This window comes from Perca flavescens, chromosome 14 (assembly GCF_004354835.1).
Source record: "Perca flavescens isolate YP-PL-M2 chromosome 14, PFLA_1.0, whole genome shotgun sequence".
Lineage (NCBI taxonomy): Eukaryota > Metazoa > Chordata > Actinopteri > Perciformes > Percidae > Perca > Perca flavescens.
The window spans coordinates 16956011-16971416 of NC_041344.1; the positions used below are offsets into that span (position 1 = coordinate 16956011).

Consider the following 15406-nt stretch of genomic DNA (forward strand, 5'->3'; position numbering starts at 1 on the left):
AAAATGATGGTTTTCTGTATTGCAATCATTTGCCTATTATGTAGTTAAGTTTATTATAACATGCCAAGGGACCGAAGATTACATTACAGTCCTTTAGCTGACGTTTTTATCCAAAGCGACTTACAATTGCTATATATGTCAGAGGTTGCACGCCTCTGGAGCAGCTAGGAGTTAAGTGTCTTGCTCAGGGACATGTTGGTTGATGTATTGCAGCAGTGGGAATTGAACCCAGGTCTCCACTGGTCCATCATCAACACCACTGCACCAAGATCAGCAAATCATAACAATCAACAATTTTGTTGCACTGTTTTTGTTGTTTCCCTCTGGCTCCACATTCAGATTACCCTTGTAAACAAGTTTATGACGGTGCAGAAAGAAAAGACTCATTAAAGCATCCACATAGCAGTTTATTATTTACATTTGCATCCAAACTATTTACATACAGTACATGCTGCATTCCACGAAGCAACACTTCAAGCCTCATATCGATTGTTTTCATTTAGTTGATGTTTTTATGCTTTTATTTAGACAATGCGAGGGAAAGAAATAGGTCCTTGGTAAAATAGGACTGGAGAAAGTGTATTAATACGTGGATATGTCAAATGATGAATTAAATAAAAGTTGTGGCACATTGTGCTATACAAAGATTTACATGTGTTGTGTGTTATAGGCATGACATGGGACGTTTAAAAGGAATTGGAATGGACGATTCAAAAGCGCCCCACATAGGTGTTTTCAATTATTTAGATTAATTAGACATCTCCTCCTAGTGACAAAGGTCTAAGATGTCCTTCCCAAACAGGTGTGACAATCATAGACTGTCAGTGACAGTGCAGACCTGAGGGGAGCTCTAATTAGGCAAGCAAAGTGTGTGTGTGTGTGTGTGTGTGTGTGTGTGTGTGTGTGTGTGTGTGTGTGTGTGTGTGTGTAATGGCTGTAGGGCTTTAAAAATGTGAATGTGAAAGTCTGGTTATACATTTAAAGCTCACATGGAGGAGTTAAGTTGTTACTGTGTAGGTCCCCAACCTGTAGTATCCCACATATTCTTTTGTTCAAGAGACTTCCACCAGTTGATGAAGAAACCTGACAACAAGCTGTTTATCAGACTGGACTGCTTGGGGTCATATCAACCGTAATTCCTCCCCCTGCAGATGAGTTCTCTTGTGTTTTGACATTATGTATTATAACAAGTATGTTTGATGAATGGAAGCTGTTAGGTATTTTATAAACAGATCCAAGGGTTCAGTTAAGGGCCACGAATAAAACTATGTAGTATTCTGATAAGAGACTTTCCAAAACGTAACTACTTTACACCTATTCACACAAAAGACACGCAGTCATACATTCAAGATTGAACCTGAGACCTACAATAAGTCATACAGTACATGATAAGTAAAGCTAACTTCAATTGCTGGGATATTTTAACTGTGATAAATCATTATTTTAGCATCTTAAATATAGTTGTAACACCTCACTCTAGAGGGTCTTTAGCTGTGGAAATGTTTTATACTAATTTGTTGGCTTATCCTTTTTAATATGTAGCAGCTGATAATACATGTAAACAATGACAAATGTCTTGAAATAGCTGGAATAGCTGAATCCCTGGATACATAAAGATTGTACCAGATCTTGACTTTTTTACTTTTTTTGTTTGTTTGTTTGTTTTTTAAATCTTTCTGGGAGTTCCTTGTCTCTATATACAATATAGCTGAGCTGAATCTGTTTCTGTCAGTGCTTTTGTTGTGAGCTCAATGAACTATTTTGGAACCAAACACATCATTAAATCTTGGCATATTTTATCCTAACTGTGATAGAAATCTCAATAAGGCACACATAACACACTCTTACTTTCCCCGCGTTACTCCACCATGAAACGGCGTTCTGCAGCCTGTTACATGAATCTGTATGTACTGTACATTACATCATAATGTGAATGATTTATAGTGCAAGCAGGTCATGAGTACTTTGACATTAGCCTTTCTTTTTTTTTTTAAATAAAGCTGCCCATTATGTAAGGTTGTGTACTCGGGAGTTATAGTGTAGTTTGCACACATTACAGATGGCGCAGAGCTGAAAAGCTGGTCATCCAAGGAGTCCGTCCCAGGAGTCAACACCAGTCCTTTTCATTTTTGCAGGTCTTACTCACTACACTCGATGGCTTTAAGAGTCCTTTTCCTCCATAACTGCTACAGTACACATTTCATTCCTCTGCCTCCATATTCCTCCACATCAAACCTGGAGGAAATGAGCAAAAGTCAGCATACCTGCAACATTTAAAGGCACAATATATCTTTTTTTTTTTTTTTTTTAAACAATATCAGTGCTTGCTTATTGTTTTTGTTTAGCATTTGATTTGCCAATACTGATCTGAAATCATTGATCCAAACTATGGTTTGATAGCCAAAATCTCCCTTTCTTAAAAATACAGTATATAGTTTTTGAAAGCGATTAAGACCTGGGATCTCATTTATAAAACTATAAGTGTGTGTATATAAGTACGTGCGCCCAAAAGCCCAAAATGGCGTATGCCGAAAAAAAGTCAGATTTATAAAACCGTGTGTACGCACACCTGTAAGCAATGTTCCCTTTATAAATCACAGATTGCCGACAAGTGTGCGTACATGGATCAGCCTCTTAACCCGCCCTGTACACACCCATTTTTAACCATAAATAGTCAATGCAAAGCACCTCGTTAATGCTGATCAGTATGTTAATGACCCTGGCAGTTGTTCTTTCATTACACCGAATCATGCCGAGGGGCGGAGCAACAAAAATTCTCAGACGCTTGCAAATTGCTGCCGATTGAATTATAATTTCAGCCTGTTGACGCACAGTGTAGGGAAACCGGATCTATACACTACCTTTATTAATAAAATCTTCCAAAACGGCAGGCATTACGGCACTCGGGGACAGCTTTGATATACCAAACGTATATAATAAGATTTAACAGAACTATATATTATATCCAAACAAGCCTTAGTGATAAAGTTGAAGATTATGTATAATATTTATTTAAAAAAAACCTTAACTGTCTGACATTTACCTCTGGAAACAGACGGTTTCCCCCATAGTGGCGAGGACCTGTATTTGGCCCGGGATATGGCACGGTTCCGGTGCATTGCCCTCTCTACTGGACCCAATTCAGTACATAGATCCAAGAGCGCAGCTATATTACTATTACAGCTATATTAGGTAATTTAAATCGGCATATTAGCCAGTCATCGTCATGGTCTCTGAAGTCTCTTTTTCTCCTGATTCTTCCATTAGCAGAGTCCTCCTGCAGGGCCAGCAGTGCCACCATGCAGCATTATGCACGGGTTCACCGCAGTATTTATACGTTTACAACAATTTGTGATTGTTAACACCTTGCTAAAATCACATCATCAACTAGTGGTATCCCCCACCCCGAGATACAATTTGAAGACGAAAGTGTAATAGGCAAACATACTTTTCTTCATGCAGGTTTGGTCATGAACAGTATTAAAGTTAGGACCGATAACGAGGACATTAAGGGTAACGATTGCGCGAGAGCTTAACGGCTGTATTTCCAGACTTTGACATTTGATGATATATGCACAGTTTTACAGACAGATATTTAGTTATTTACACTGTGTTCTGCAGTTATCTAATGCTAGGGTATTTGATGCTATCCTGTATTCCATGCAGTCGGGCCATCTCCTCCTCCTGCGCTCCGTAGCAGACAATGTGACGGCGAGACAGCGCTGATTAAATATTAAGAACGAGTTTTTATTTAAGATTTGAGTTGGAGGTGTTTATGGAACAGTTATCACTCTGTACAAGCACAAATAACACTGCTGGATTTCATCTTCATGGTAACGTGGATGATATATGAGTGAAAGAATGTGCGTGAGGCATCAATACTAGAAAATATTACGAGTAATCTTATTCCCATTTACTCTCTGCAGTCTGACTTCAGTTCACCACCTCACCATCTGCGTCGCCAATTACTATTTTGTCTCCAAAATGTGTGTATGCATGGTTCAAAATTTGCGGGAGGACCGCACATTCTCCCGTCAAGTTTGTTTTGTATAAATCACAACCTTTGCGTGGGAAGTGCCGTACACACATTTTCAGCCCTGTTTTGTGCGTACGCCACATTTATAAATGAGACCCCTGTTCTTGAGAATCACTGAATTACTGTGTGTGTGTGTGTGTGTGTGTGTGTGTGCAATCTTTTACCCTTGGTGTGTGTGCAGTGGTATCCATAAGGCTCTGTCTCAGCAAGCTCGTCACCACCTCAAGCTCCTCCTCGGCCTCCCGAACATTCGGGTCCAGCTGGAGGACTTCCTGGAGGTCACTGCTGGCCGACAGGTAGTCCTTGGAAGAAGAAAAAAAATAAAGAGTAGCTGGAAATTATCAAAAAATGAATGCACTAACAACAACAAACAAATAATCCAACTGCTTCAAATAAATGACCGTGTGTGTTTATGATGTGGGATTAACCTGTAAACCCTTATAAGCCAGGGCTCGTCTGTAGAAGGCTTTCTTGTTCCCCGGCTCCAGCTGCAATGCAGTGTCACAGTCCTGTCTGGCCTCTTCAAAGTGATTCAGTTTCAGGAGGCAAATGGCTCTGGAGAAGAGTAGAATAGAGTACAGGAGTCAGTGAATGCAGCATGCTCATTGCTATCATTCAGGATACTGCTACAGGTAATGCTAACGTAAATTAAGGATTGGAGAGATGGATGATTGTGTGGTGCCCTCTACTGTTTTAACTATTATATTGTCCTTAAAGGAGACCAACAAGTTTAAGAATCAGCAATATGTTACATCCTAAGCTTCGGTTTCCATTTTTACAGTGTCTATACCTGTGCCTCTAAAGCACACAGTATTTTCTTCTAATTCTAAAAGTTTCTAATTTTGGGACTTTCCTGGTTTATGTGTGCAGGTAAGAATTTCATGTGTACCTGTTTGTGTAGAGAGCACATTCGTCAGGTTTTAATGCGACACATTCACTGTACTTTTCCAGAGCCTCTTGGAAGTGGCCTTTCTTGACCAGATCGTTGCCTTCCCGTTTCAGTAAAGTAAAGTGGGCATCTTTTCTGCTGGCTGTGGAAAGGAATTTGTAAGTATTAAAACAGGTAAAAGAAAAAAACTTTAGAACTACATTTTCTTTCTGTCTTCAGTTTCAATGGAGGTTATTATGGATATGTTCCACATATCGTTTGTCTTTCAAGAAGCTTTTCCCATCAGCCCAGTGCATAAACTTTTTGTGAGAGTGATCAATAAATCCATCAGCCTGTCAGCAGCAGTCTAAATGGACCAGAGGGGATGAGTCAACACCTGCCTGCTGAGCTCTCTGCTGTTTGGGGAAGTGGCTGGAGGGAGGGACAGAAAGGCACAACGTGACACCAAATGTCAACAAAATGGCATTTCAGTCTGATCGTCTGTAGAAGTTGTCTTATGGTATTTTATCCTTTTAAAGGCATAAATACTGACAACAAGCTGAACTACCCTCCATCTGTTTACCCAGCAACAGCAGTATGCTATTCAAAGATGAGTTGTCTGTGTGCTATATTCATCAAGTGTTCATGTTGGTGTGTCTCTGTATTAGGTCAGGTGCTTTATCTGTCTAAAATTTAAGTTCTGTGTATGGAATTTTTATGTAATGCATACAAATAAAGCTATTTATATTATACTGTATGTGTGTGTGTTTTATAGCGGTATACTCAACATGTATATAAATAAATGCATTTGAATATATGACATGTGGAGCTTTCTGATCTGTGTAAGCAGGAGCAGCCTACAAGAAACCTGACCTGGATTGTTCCATTACGGCAGCGCTAGACTCCGTGTGGATCGCCTTCCCCTCTGCATTATTGATCACACACACACACACACACACACACACACACACACACACACACACACACACACACACACACACACACACACACACACACACACACACACACACACACACACACACACACACACACACACACAATTTCCCAGCAGGAGAGCCTTCAACGGCTGCTCATCAGCATTTCCACACTAATTCTCACTGTCCGACTTCTGCTGCTGCCTTTCGATTTAAATTTAACCACCCACAATTCGTCAGGCAATTTTTGAAGAAACAAACAATTCTGTCCACGTATGAGGAAAAAAACTAATGGTGCCAGATTGCATTTATGTCAGAAGAACTACTTTAGTAAGTAAATCGCAGTACTACACAGTGATAGCTATAATCCTACAGAGTGTGAGTACATGCTTGTGAATGGTTTAGGGGAAAGACTAGGAGGTTATAAATCCACTTAGCACATGTTTGTATTTTAAATGTCCAACTCCTCACTAAGCCAAGAGGAAGCAATGTCACTGACCTTCCTCATGCGCAGCCCTGGCTGCTCGGGCTTGGGCTACTTCAGCGCTGATCGGTTTGTCTCTGTGTTGCTGCTGGACGGACAGAGGGACAGCAGGAATCTCTGGAAGATTCACTCTCCACTCAGGTCCGTCTTGCTCAATAAGCATCTTGGTGATCCTGGCAATGGACACGGAGAGTACAACATGCAGTGTGAGCACAGAAAGTGTTTTGTAATTAGCTACATTAATGCTGCAACTACTCATCATTCATTTAACTTTTGACACATGTTCCTCTACTACTGTGAATGTCTCACACTCATCCTTGTAGTTCAGATCAGAGGTGTGATCAGCCCTATTAAGGGAAAACACCTGTAAGGGTGAGTAGGCCCTTTAATATATGTGTCTCAAATCCATAGTACATGCTAATTCTAAGCTTATTTTGAGTCTGTAGTGTATTCAGACTGTAGAAGTGACAAATAAAGTAAAACTAATTGTGGCTTGTGGTAAAACAGTGCCAGGAAAGCCACAGAAAAACAACACACTTTTAAAAAAACATTTTTGGCTTCTGATTAGATAAGTATAGACATAGTATAGTATAGACCAGTGGTTCTCTCTGACATTACCCATCATACCTACCAAATACTATAGCCGCTGATTCCAAGAGCAGCTATTTAGTGAAATCAACTTAAAATCAGTTTGGCCAAAGGGCTCAGGTCTTAATGGCAGATTAATGAACTATTCAACCCTTATTAAATGCATATAGTTTAAAGTAACTGTAGATAAAACTGTCATAAAAAGAATGGTGTCTAATGGTGTCTACAAAAATATCATAAGAATTATTTATCTTCAGTGTGAGGATGGAACTAGCAGATACAGAAGAGAAAAACACAACAGCATTGAATGCACTCTAACCTTGAAACCTCTAGATTTCTTACAGACAACTTATACAACTTGACAAGTTAAAGAAGCCACATTTAAGTAGCTACAGTTTATAACGTGTGGCTGTTTTCAGATGACCTGTGGACTCTGTCGTGAGCCGCCTGCACCCCGGTGTCTATCTGCAGGACGGTTTTATAATCCACGTAGGCCTTTTTGTAGCGCTCCAGTGACTCATAGGCCATAGCTCTGCGCAACAGGGGCTTCAAGGAGTAGGGCTGCAGCTCCAAAGCCCTAAGAGGATCAGAGAGACGCAGAGACAGAGGATCAACTGTCTACACCTGCACACTGTGTCAACTGGGCTGATCTGTAGCTCTCCATTCATAAACACGTGAGTGAGCATTTGGACACCACAAATAGTCACATAGTGTGTTTATAGTTAAAAGGGTCAACTAAGAGTAAACTACAACTGAATAAAAAACCATAAAGAAATGATATTACAAAGTAGCAAAACAAGATGTAGACTGACCTTTTATAAAAGGATTTTTTAAATAAGTCTTTAGATTATTATAGGCATGTGAGGAAAGTAATGAACTGAGATCGACTACTAATATACCGATACTTACCTCATACAAACTCAACTGTTGAAATATAAAAAATTTAATTTAACTAAAAAAGACAAAAAATCTTTCATTGTGAGACAAATGCCAAATGCAATAGTAGGGATCTGTATGTACAGTACATTACATCATAATGAATCAATGATTTTTAGTGCAAGCAGGTCTTTGACATTAGCCTCCGATTTTTTACATCAAAGTCTAGTTTACAAGTGCTGGGAAGTATGAATGCGAATAAAGCCTTTTGTGGCTGCAGAGGAAGCTGTACCAACTCTGATAAACTCCCTAAAGTGGTCATTTTCGCTACTAGCATGACACAACTGATCTCTGTCCCAGCTGTCGCCGGTTAAGCTGCATTGTGGATCATGTAGGCAGCCACGGTTTAACAAGAAAGAAGAATGAGTGGAATAAAAAAAGACAAGTGTGCTACTTCAATTTATATTCTTTTACTGTTTATCGTGAGCCTGACAAAGTTATGTTAGTTAGTTAGTTAGTTTATGCTAAATTGGTGGAGTACTCTTTTATATCTGACAGAAACTACATTGAAATGGACAAAGCAACATCTGTAAATTATCACAGACAGCCAGAAACACACATGCACAGAGCTGACACTTGTCACCTACTTGGTACAGTCCTGTATGCAGTCTGTGCTGTTTCCATCCTTCAGGAAACAGGCTGCTCTGTTGGAGTAGAGGATACACAGGTCTTCTGGACTATCAATGCCTGCATGGGGACAAATGCAACCCACTTATCTGAAAGACTAAATGCTGAAATAACACTCCAGTCATCTTTGATCTCAGTATATACAGGTGTAGGGACAGATTAGTACTAGTACTAGTGCTGTATTTTGTAACTAAAGAGAGAATAGGAAGACAGAAATAGCTCAATTTAAAGTGTTGAGCGTCCAGAGATGCTGAGGTGGTGAATGGTAGACAGATATATGGAGTCATTTTCTACTCTGTCCTTTCTCCTCTGAGCCTCCTCTGCAGTTTCACAACCGCCAGCAGAGCATCAGTCATCATGTGCTGCTTCAGTGCCCAAACACTGATGTCAACAATGCTGATACTCCTCTACATTTGTGTGTTTTCTTTTTAACAATACTAAAAAAGACAATCACACATTGTTTTCAGTGCTTTGCTTTGAGAGTCTCTCTGCTAAGTCTGCTATTAAATTAAGTCCTGTCAGCCGATCTCCAGTGCTACAGAAAAAGCTTCTTTTGCCAGCTACAACAGTAAAAGTTGCAGTATGACATCCAATATTACCTAAAAGCCCCCACGCACCAGCACATGACTTCTATCTACGGTCAGCAGTGTTGTCTCATACCAGTGCTGCATTCACAAATCACCAATGACGCCTCATGTCTCAGCTACAGTTTTTGGATATTAGGCTAAACACTTGTGATGACCAGTTAAATAATCCACACAGGTGACAGATCTGAGAAGTGACCTGCACTCATCCTGTATATTAATTATAATGTAGGATGATGTGCACTGCTGATTTGGTAAATAGAGGCTGTTATGCAGCATGACAAGCATAATGCATTCAAAATTGATATGGGATACTGTGGATTGTGGAGCCAAAAGACACTCTGAGTCAACTTGTATCTGATTCCCTTACGAGGGCAAGTAAACAGATGCTAGAAAAGGCTGTCTGTCTGTCTCTGTGCCCACGATTTGTTGTTGTTTCTACATTGGTGACTTGACGGCAACCAGAAGTTGCTTTTGAAAATTTTCTTTCAACAAAAATCACAGATTGACACATTTTTACTCTAAAGATGATTTTAAACAGGTATAAGATAAAGTATGCAGTCACATTATCATTTAAGTTTTAAATGTACGATTCTTTACTAGAGTTAAAATTCTAAAAAAAAAAAGTCTTTTTTTATCATTTTATAAACAGATATGCGAGAAGTGCACTGATTTAATCTTCACGTGTGATATTGTGCAATTTATATAATTGTAAACTGAACATCTTTGGGTGTTGGACTGTTGGTCAGACAAGATAAGCAATTTGAATATGTCTTGTGCTTTAAGAAATTGTATGGGACATTTTAACTATTTTCTGACATTTTACAGACCAAACAATTTATAGATTAATTGAGAAAATAAGACCCACTCTCCTGTACTGTAATTTACTTTGACATAAGCTTGTATGTGGCATGCAACTGTATTGCCAATGACAATTCCAATTCAGGTATTAGGTTTTGGTTGTACTGTATATTGTGTATGTCAACTTTTACAAATCTGAGAGATGTCTGAGAATAACATTCATTTTCTACCCTAAATTTGTCTAGTCAACAGAGATGTTACTCTTCAGATCAAATGCTGCTCATAAGGTGAATTCTCTAAGAAAATACACAAACTGTTCATATCTTCCCCACCTGCTTCAGCACATCCATCAATGGCCTGTGTGTACTTCTCCAAGGCTTCCCCAAACTGGCCATGTTTGAAGAGGTGGTTTCCTGCATTCTTGAGCCTGGCCAGGTGAGGAGGAAGGGCCCCAGCAGGGGCGTCCAGATAACTTGTGTCCACTGCAGGGCTGCCCTGTTCCTGTTGTCCACCAGCAGGGGTGTTTTCTCTCTGAGTGCCATTGGCCGCCCCCTTCCCTGGAACTCTTCGAGTCTGGGGCTTTTCCGCGCTGCCTCCACCTCGGCTTCTCGCCCCGCTCCCTGCTGTGGCCTGAGGCGATCTACCTCCCCCTCCTCCGCTGCCCGGGGACTTGTCCTGTGCGTTCCCCATAGCTGCACTCCCTCTGCAGTGTGTTCAAACTCTTCCTCCCTTCTTGCCTCTCCCTCTCACAGAGCTGCAGCTACATCTAAGCCTAGCTGGGGATTTCTGTTGGAAACGCCCCCTGGATGAGATGTCAGATGTGATGTCACTGATGGGGGAAGTGCCACAGCAATGCAGTGCGGCAGTAGGACAGCTCTGATGGGAGATTAGACTTCAGAGTAAAGGGCTCTGGTGGCTGGTGACACACAGGAACACAGACCAATATATTAAAAGACTAAATGACTATAAATGGCCAGATACTGATGTATGTACAGATGTATGGCACTTTAAGAGCAACCATCTAACAATAGGAAAACAAGCAATTACAATTTTAATGATATATTTTTCATGCATTTTTATTGTCATTGTTTAAGTGAAATTACACCTTGTCAAAACAAAGGCATTGTTTTATTTCTGTTTATTCGTGACATTATAAATTAATTTAATCTGGTTTTTACAAGATTATTAGATACAAAAATATTATTAGAGAATAGTGAAGCAGAAAACCTACTTGTAATACTTTATTTTGTGTTTATTTTCTAATAATTTCCTAGGAAGTTTAGGTATAGCATAATATAGAAAGGGAAAATTGAATTTTCTGTGTAAGAAAATTTCCCAATTCCAAGAAAATATTGATTCATTTACTATTACAAAGTATATGATGACCATATTAAAACAACGTGCTCCGCCAGGCGGAGGCATCGAAACCAGCATCAGTGTAGACCGTATTACTCATCAGAATAAATTCCATAACCTGCCAATATAACTACAGAACATATTTAAATTTTCTTTTTGCAAAAATGTATTTTTTTGAATATACATGGTATCTTGTTTTATTTTGTCTGTTTTTTACTGCAGATCGATCAAACAGGTGTTTGTGTAGGCTATTAATTGTAAGAATGGCTTTGTGAATACTTCATATTATTAATGAGAGGCAAAATATTGATGTATTTTACACTGTGTTCTCAGTTTCACGTGTTGCATCCATCTGCTGTCTGTGTCGCATTTTCTCATTTCCCCCGTTTCTGTGCGTACACTTGGGTCAGTGTTTGTGGCGGACCGCACATTTTCCCAACAAGTTAGCTTTTTATAAATCCCAATTCTTGCGTAGAGAACGGCGCACATGACTTCTATCTACGGTCAGCAGTGTTGTCTCATGCCAGTGCTGCATTCACAAATCACCAATGACACCTCATGTCTCACCTACAGTTTTTGGATGTTAGGCTAAAAACTTGTGACATTGGTTTGTTTGAATTGATGTCAAGCCAAAAAGGTTGGAAGATCTTACAGCAACTGAATGATAACATTGTTATTTTACTCCAATTATAGCGTATAAATCCTAAATATTCATTTAGGAGAACAGAGGAATAGGTAAAACTGTACATATTTTTATATCCATCTAGAGGTTATCATAATTGCTGACTATATGAGGGTATTAATGATATGTGGGTAAACTGATATTAAGGAAACATGGGATCAAATGAGAAAAAAATACCAACACAGTCAATCTTGTTTTTTTTAATAAACCAAAACCTTTCATCCATTACTCTTGTGTAAAAAACAGTACTATGTACAAAAATAGTACACAACAAAAATAATCAAAACTGCTGCTCTCCTCTTCTTCATCGGGCATCAAAGACAACCACTGAAATCAAGGAGTCAAGGAAATGTACCGGTATTGTAGTACTTAGTTCATACATTTACTTAATATAAATAGCCTTCTGCCATCACATAACATTATATTAAAAGGATACATCTCTTTGTTCTCTTCTTGTACATGATCCTGTAGCCGCACTCTCTGCATCGGATTGGATCACGGGCCTTAATTTCATTTTCAGTGTGGCATTCTGCAAATACAGAAAGGACATTACATAAAATATCCTATAGATCCAATAAACCAATAGAGCTAGACAATAATTGGTCAGAAGGATATAAGCTTATTGCAGATATATCACTATCTGTGTACATGTCAGCTGATAAGAAATTGCAGCACAGAAATGCAAAACTAGGCTTGAGGTAGTTTAGAAACAGTCTACATTGCATATTTTGTTAACCAGAGAGCACAGACAAGTTGATTTTTCAACTGTAAATTTTCTCACTTAGTATGTATCTTTAAAAAAAAAAAAAGATTTCGTTAAAAATGCAATGGTTGTTTAATTCTTGCGTGTTACAGTTGTCTCAAAACTCTAAAAAGAGAAGGCAAGATGGACTAGACACCTTGCTATTTGGATGGTATTCATTTATGCCCTTCGGGACGAAATACATAATAATGCTTTCAAAAAGCAGCAGAATTTTGGCCATCAGTAAAGTACTAGTCTGACTCACCGGATGTAGACTGTTGGTATATGCCTGCCATTGGCCGCCTATTTCAGACATCATTCTCCTCCCCAAGCCGATTGTGATTGGTTCAAAGACATACAAACAAGCCAAAACCATTTTTTCCCCTATCTCAGATAAGCGGTGGTGCAGCCAGACTTTTCTCCAGTGCTGTGGAGATAGGTCTGGCAATGCAAGACTAAATAAGTTTATACAGTACTGTTGACTCAGTTCTATGAGAACTGTGTGTAATTATATCGTATTATAAAACTGGTTCAAATAAAAAAAGCTCAAATAAAGCAATCTGATTGGTTCATAGCCATGGTATAATAACCACATACCATGCCAATGACATAATACGTGTCCACAGGGAGCGTTATTTCCCATTCATAGCAGCAGGGCAATATATTCTAGTAGCGTCCACTCTTGATACGTTACTGTTAGGGGTGTAAGAAAAAAATCAATACACTTGAGTATCGCAATATTTTATTTAGCAATAATATATTGATTTTCAAAAACATAATAGCGATTTTTTTGTTGTTTACATGCAAAAATATTCATGTAAGACAGTGGTTCACATTTATATTGTGTTTAAACCCCTACCGCTAGATGGCTATGCTGAGACACACCACTAGTGTCCTTGCCTAACAGTGCCTAGCAGGGCCCACAGACCGTATATAAACTGGACCAACAGATCCCGTTGCTCTGGACGGAGACCAGTGAAGGATATTACAAGCACTTTTCAGGTGAGCGCTGAGCGTTACTACACAGCCTCCAACTGAGAGAGACGACGTAAATGTGACGTGAGCAACGTGTCTGAAAGTTGTAAGTCTTCTGGTAGCTGTGCCAAGAGAAATCTCAAGCTTTCCGAATCTTGCAGAGACAGAGAGCGTAGGTGTATGTAAGGAGATAACATAGGCACAGGCTAATTATTGCTAACAAAAATGCTAGTTAACATTAGTAATTAAACCTAAACAGCTCATGTAAGTCGAAACTGCCTGCAAGCTTCTTCTGAACTATACGGTAATTCCTCTACTATGCGACAGTAAGTTGCTTGGTTACGACACAATCGTTAGCCTAATTTTACAAAAACGTCTGCTACGGAGCCATAACATGAGGTACAAGGTAATGGAGCCTTTTATACATTGTTGTGTTTCTTTAGAAATAAACAATGGACAAATAGAGTCTTTAAACGCTTCAGATGTAAAGTTATTCGCTGTTAAAGTGACATCAAAATGAATGGTAGTCAATGGAATGCTAATGGGAGGTGATCGTTTTGTAGCATCAAAATGACGCCATAGGAGGTTCGAGTTCTGAAGCTAAGCTTACCTCCTTGGCAGGGCCTGACTTTTGGCTAGAAGCTAACAATGTAGCTATGGCTGAACTTTGGCCTACTTTAACATATAAAAATTTGCTCACTAAGAACCTGTGAACCACAATCCCAAACTGGCAGTTTGACTTTCTGTGTACTGAATTGTTTACCTAAAGTAAACTTCTTTGACTTTTATGCACATCATGTCTTTTTATAAATATTTTATTATTGAATATATCGTAAACCCATACATATCGTATCGCCAGATTCTTGCCAATACACAGCCCTAGTTACTGTAGTGCATTTCTTCATATGTTACTGCAGTACATTTATCTTATGACCAGATACTATAAGAATGTATTGCCTAATTGAGACTGAAGACAGGACTGTCTTGTTATCTTTTAATTTGCACAATAACGTTTTAAAAGATGGTCTCTCGTTGCATGTGCATATCGTGGCCTAATTCCTTTCTAATTATTCCTTTAAGTACGCTAAAGTTACCTACGTTCCACAGCAACCGCCTCGGTGTGTGCACGCAGCCATAAATCTATTTTAATTTGGAATGTGACTAGTTAGCTATTCTATCACCGTTTTATTAAAGTAATAGTTCACTTTAGTATAGGGTAACAGAAGTAGATATGCAGTAACGTTTCTAGCAGTGATAGAACAGTGATACCAAAGCAGCGCTGAGCATTAACGTTACAGCACAAAGTAATAACGTTAGGTCTGGTAAGCTAGCAGCGTTAGCAGTAGTAACGGCTGTAGCAGCTGACTGTACAATTAACACAAACATAATTTGCAGTGTACCTCCACATATGTAGATCATAGGCTGCTGTTTGGGCGGCTGCACATCTTTCGGTGGATCCATTTTTGTTTCTATAACAGACAGGAGAGGTAATGTTGACACAATCACATCTGTAACGTTATCGTCACAGCATGCTGACACAGAAACAGCAAGGTGGTACCGACAGAATTTTCCTAAACCGCCATAATCAGTAGGCGTAGTGAATAACAAAGGTATTTAATTAATCTCAAAATGCAGTACGAATATAGTTCATATGAAATACACAAAATGAAAAGATAAAAAAATAACACAACTCACCGTTTTAACACGCCAACTGTTTACCTCATCGCACACTGCGCAGAACCGTCGTCCACCTCAAAGCAAAGTGGTTTGTGATTGGTCAGACGATACTCCG

The 15406-nt window shown here is 39.2% G+C and overlaps 2 protein-coding genes across 2 annotated transcripts; both read right to left on the reverse strand.

Moving 5' to 3' along the window:
• Positions 1-386: 386 nt before the first annotated feature.
• Positions 387-15328, reverse strand: spag1a (sperm associated antigen 1a). The gene is made up of 10 exons (XM_028596786.1): positions 15310-15328; positions 15015-15083; positions 10192-10775; positions 8435-8534; positions 7336-7488; positions 6339-6496; positions 4926-5067; positions 4465-4591; positions 4201-4338; positions 387-2235 (listed from the first exon to the last, which is right to left on the reverse strand). The coding sequence occupies exons 3-10, from the start codon at positions 10547-10549 to the stop codon at positions 2230-2232; spliced, it is 1182 nt and encodes a 393-aa protein (XP_028452587.1). The 5' UTR covers positions 10550-10775; positions 15015-15083; positions 15310-15328; the 3' UTR covers positions 387-2229.
• Positions 12082-15397, reverse strand: polr2k (RNA polymerase II, I and III subunit K). The gene is made up of 4 exons (XM_028596787.1): positions 15310-15397; positions 15015-15083; positions 12334-12426; positions 12082-12224 (listed from the first exon to the last, which is right to left on the reverse strand). Exons 2-4 carry the CDS (start codon positions 15073-15075, stop codon positions 12202-12204), a joined length of 177 nt encoding a protein of 58 aa, XP_028452588.1. The 5' UTR covers positions 15076-15083; positions 15310-15397; the 3' UTR covers positions 12082-12201.
• Positions 15398-15406: the final 9 nt, after the last annotated feature.